Here is a 2,772-nt window from a genome sequence, read left to right on the forward strand (position 1 = left end):
TGATGTGTTACTCATGACACCAGAGGAGTCCCTCAGGGGCATTTAGTTCCTGCGGGGAAGTGCAGCTCCATCTCCTTTACCCAGGAGGTGCAACCTCTCCAGCGTGTCCCCGCTGCCCGGTACCTGCTAGGCCACAAAACCTCACTCACCACCAAGCAGAGATCGCAAAGATCAAGCTCCTTCTCCACCTCGGTGAGAATGTCAGGGTCCAGGGTTTCCCCAAACCACACGACGTGGGGACGGAGGAGCCCGTGGCAGCCATCCTCCTCACACCTGTGTAGGAACCACAAAGGGACCCCGTCGCGCTGCTGGTGGGGCTCTCTCGAGCTGCAGAGCGGCGAAGCAGTCTCACCCACCCTCACTCTTCCTCAGCGCTCCCCAGAGCCTCCTCTGCCACGTGCTGGGTGGTGGGCAGCAGGCGGCTGATGCCACGCCACACGTGTGTCGGAAGCACACACGCACTGCCTGGTCACACAGAGCAGGCGGCTGAACACCTGATGAACTCATACTTCATCGTGTCCTCTTACTCAGCTCCTGAAGTGCGTGGAACTCAAAACGCGGTACATGCCACGGACACTGGCCTCCAGCACCTCTAACCAACCGGCCAACGGGGCTTCAAGGAGAAAGCGGCCCGAGACAGCAGCACTGTGTTAGCCTCATCCTTAGGAACCAGGTGAAAACCACGGCGGGCTCAGCCACTCCACAAAAGCACCGCGGCACGTGCAGTGCCTGCAGGGGACTATGTGGTGGCTGCACAGCGGTCCAGACCCCCCCGGAGCAGGCAGCACCCGCAGAGCAGCCAAACCATCACCGTGTGGCACTTCATTTCCTCCTGCAGTTCTCCTGCTACAAGCCCCAAGAATTTACAAACCCCACGAATTCACTACAAACGCGTGTTCCAGTGTGACGCTCAAGGTCGCAAACACGTGATCCCTCTAGTGTCATGGTGAACCTGTGGTACGCGCTCCTGGTGCCTGCTGTCCCCCCTAACTCAAGCCTCAGTTCTCTGTGGCACAGTCCCACGCCTTTTTCTCCTGTAAAATGTCTCCGTGTCCTTCCAAAACTACGTGAACAGGAATATCAGCCTTCAAGATGCACGAAGTGTGAAGAGGTAATAGCAAAAAACCACAGCGGTCCCTACGTACTGGGGAAGGTCCTCAACCGGAATCACGGCGTCTTCTGCGTCGGGATCTGGAGCCCTGCAGTTAAGAAATCGAAACGCGTGTTCAATCGTGCGCTTTCTATATTCATAAAAACTTACTGATTGACAGTCAAGGAGCCTTTGCAACTTCAGGCACCTTGAGCACCTACTGCAACCCTAAATTGCCGCACACAGGGCGGGCAGGAGAGGACAACCCACGTACCACGTGCTGACTGTTCCGATTCAAGGAACAGGCACCCGGTTTAATGACAGAGGGTGGGAGCAGACACGCATTCTCAGAGGGGGTGATTAGCTGATGTCCAGCGTGAGCGTTTCAGACCACCTGAACTTGTTCCAATTAACACATATCCAGCGTTGTGAACTCTTTCGCAGGACTTGGGGCATCACGGGCTCTCACTGAAGATGCTCCCAAAATATCCTCACGTTTCAAAGCACAGGTGTAAAATTTAAGGGTTAATAGCTCTAAATGGAAACGGGGTGGTTGGCTGGAACTCCTGCACACTCCTGAAAACGGCTCCTTGTCTACTGAACAGCAGACGAAATACAACGTTAACAGCGAGTTACCAAGGCCGATGTCTTACCCTTTCCCGGCCAGCGCGGGGCATATGGGACTCTTGTAATTCGCAGCAACGTTTCCGCAGCTGGTGCAGCGCGTTTTAAATAAACTGCCTGGAACGCACAAAGAGAAAACATCAGTGACTGATCTGAGGCACCGCTGTACCAGCAAGAGGTTGAGTTCACCCAGAAGGTCTCTGAAGACTACACCTTGTGGGCAACTAAACGTAACGGCCAAGGGGTGAAAGCTGGCAGCGTTACAAGGAGACGGTGTTTACCCAGCGCGTACGCACGGTGTTGTTCAGCACCCCGAGGTGACCAGTGTCATAGGAAGGCAGGGGGCCATGCCCAGCGAAGACAGACTCGGCCCTCTCAGCCGAGAGGCCGCGCTGAACAACAGCAACAGTCCCTCTGAGCTGTGGCGTATCACCCTCTCGACACTGGTGTCCGGATCACGACGTGGCAGTGAGAAATCCCGTTTAAACCTTTCGTGATATTTAGGTTAAAAAGCATCATAGTGCCAGAGGACCGGGATGAGACGTTGGCCCAGGAGACCTTCTCTTGGTAGCACGGCCTGTGATGTGGAGATAGGAGGAGTGGGGGCACCTCGAAGGGTGGAGAAGGTCTTCCCCACCCTCAGTCTCTCCCCACCCGTGTATTTCCTCAGATCCCAAAGCCCTGTTGACCCCTCTGTGTTCAAAGACCAGTTTCTTTTCCCCCAGTCCTCATCCTGCTCTCTGCCCCCACCTGCAGCGGACAGGTCAGCCGTTTCTTACCGTGAATCTCCAGGAGGTGCTTTGTGCCTGCCTTCCTGTGGAGCTCATCAATGTTCTGAGTAATCACCACCACGCTCCGCCCTTGCTTGCGCAGACGCTTTTCGCACTCGGCGATGGCAACGTGCGCAGGGTTGGGGTGTTTACTCAGCATCACTTCCCGGCGGTAATGGTAGAACTCCCACACGCGAGAAGGGTTTCGCGCAAAAGCCCCTGGAGTAGCCAGGTCCTGGAAGAGACAAGACACCGTAGTTCATTCTACCAACAAAAGGGCAAGAAAGT

At 55.5% G+C, this 2,772-nt stretch overlaps 1 protein-coding gene across 1 annotated transcript in view; it reads right to left on the bottom strand.

Moving 5' to 3' along the window:
* Nucleotides 1-123: 123 nt before the first annotated feature.
* SIRT5 (sirtuin 5) overlaps nucleotides 124-2,772 on the bottom strand; it is a gene marked incomplete at both ends in the record, with an annotated part of 4,528 nt that continues 1,879 nt past the window's right edge. The window contains 4 exons of the mRNA XM_010135989.1: nucleotides 124-273; nucleotides 1,146-1,199; nucleotides 1,744-1,831; nucleotides 2,494-2,719. Coding sequence (XP_010134291.1) covers nucleotides 124-273; nucleotides 1,146-1,199; nucleotides 1,744-1,831; nucleotides 2,494-2,719 — 518 coding nt within the window. The remainder of the gene's footprint in view (nucleotides 274-1,145; nucleotides 1,200-1,743; nucleotides 1,832-2,493; nucleotides 2,720-2,772) is intronic.

This window comes from Buceros rhinoceros, unplaced genomic scaffold (assembly GCF_000710305.1).
Source record: "Buceros rhinoceros silvestris isolate BGI_N320 unplaced genomic scaffold, ASM71030v1 scaffold18365, whole genome shotgun sequence".
In the NCBI taxonomy this organism is placed as follows: domain Eukaryota; kingdom Metazoa; phylum Chordata; class Aves; order Bucerotiformes; family Bucerotidae; genus Buceros; species Buceros rhinoceros.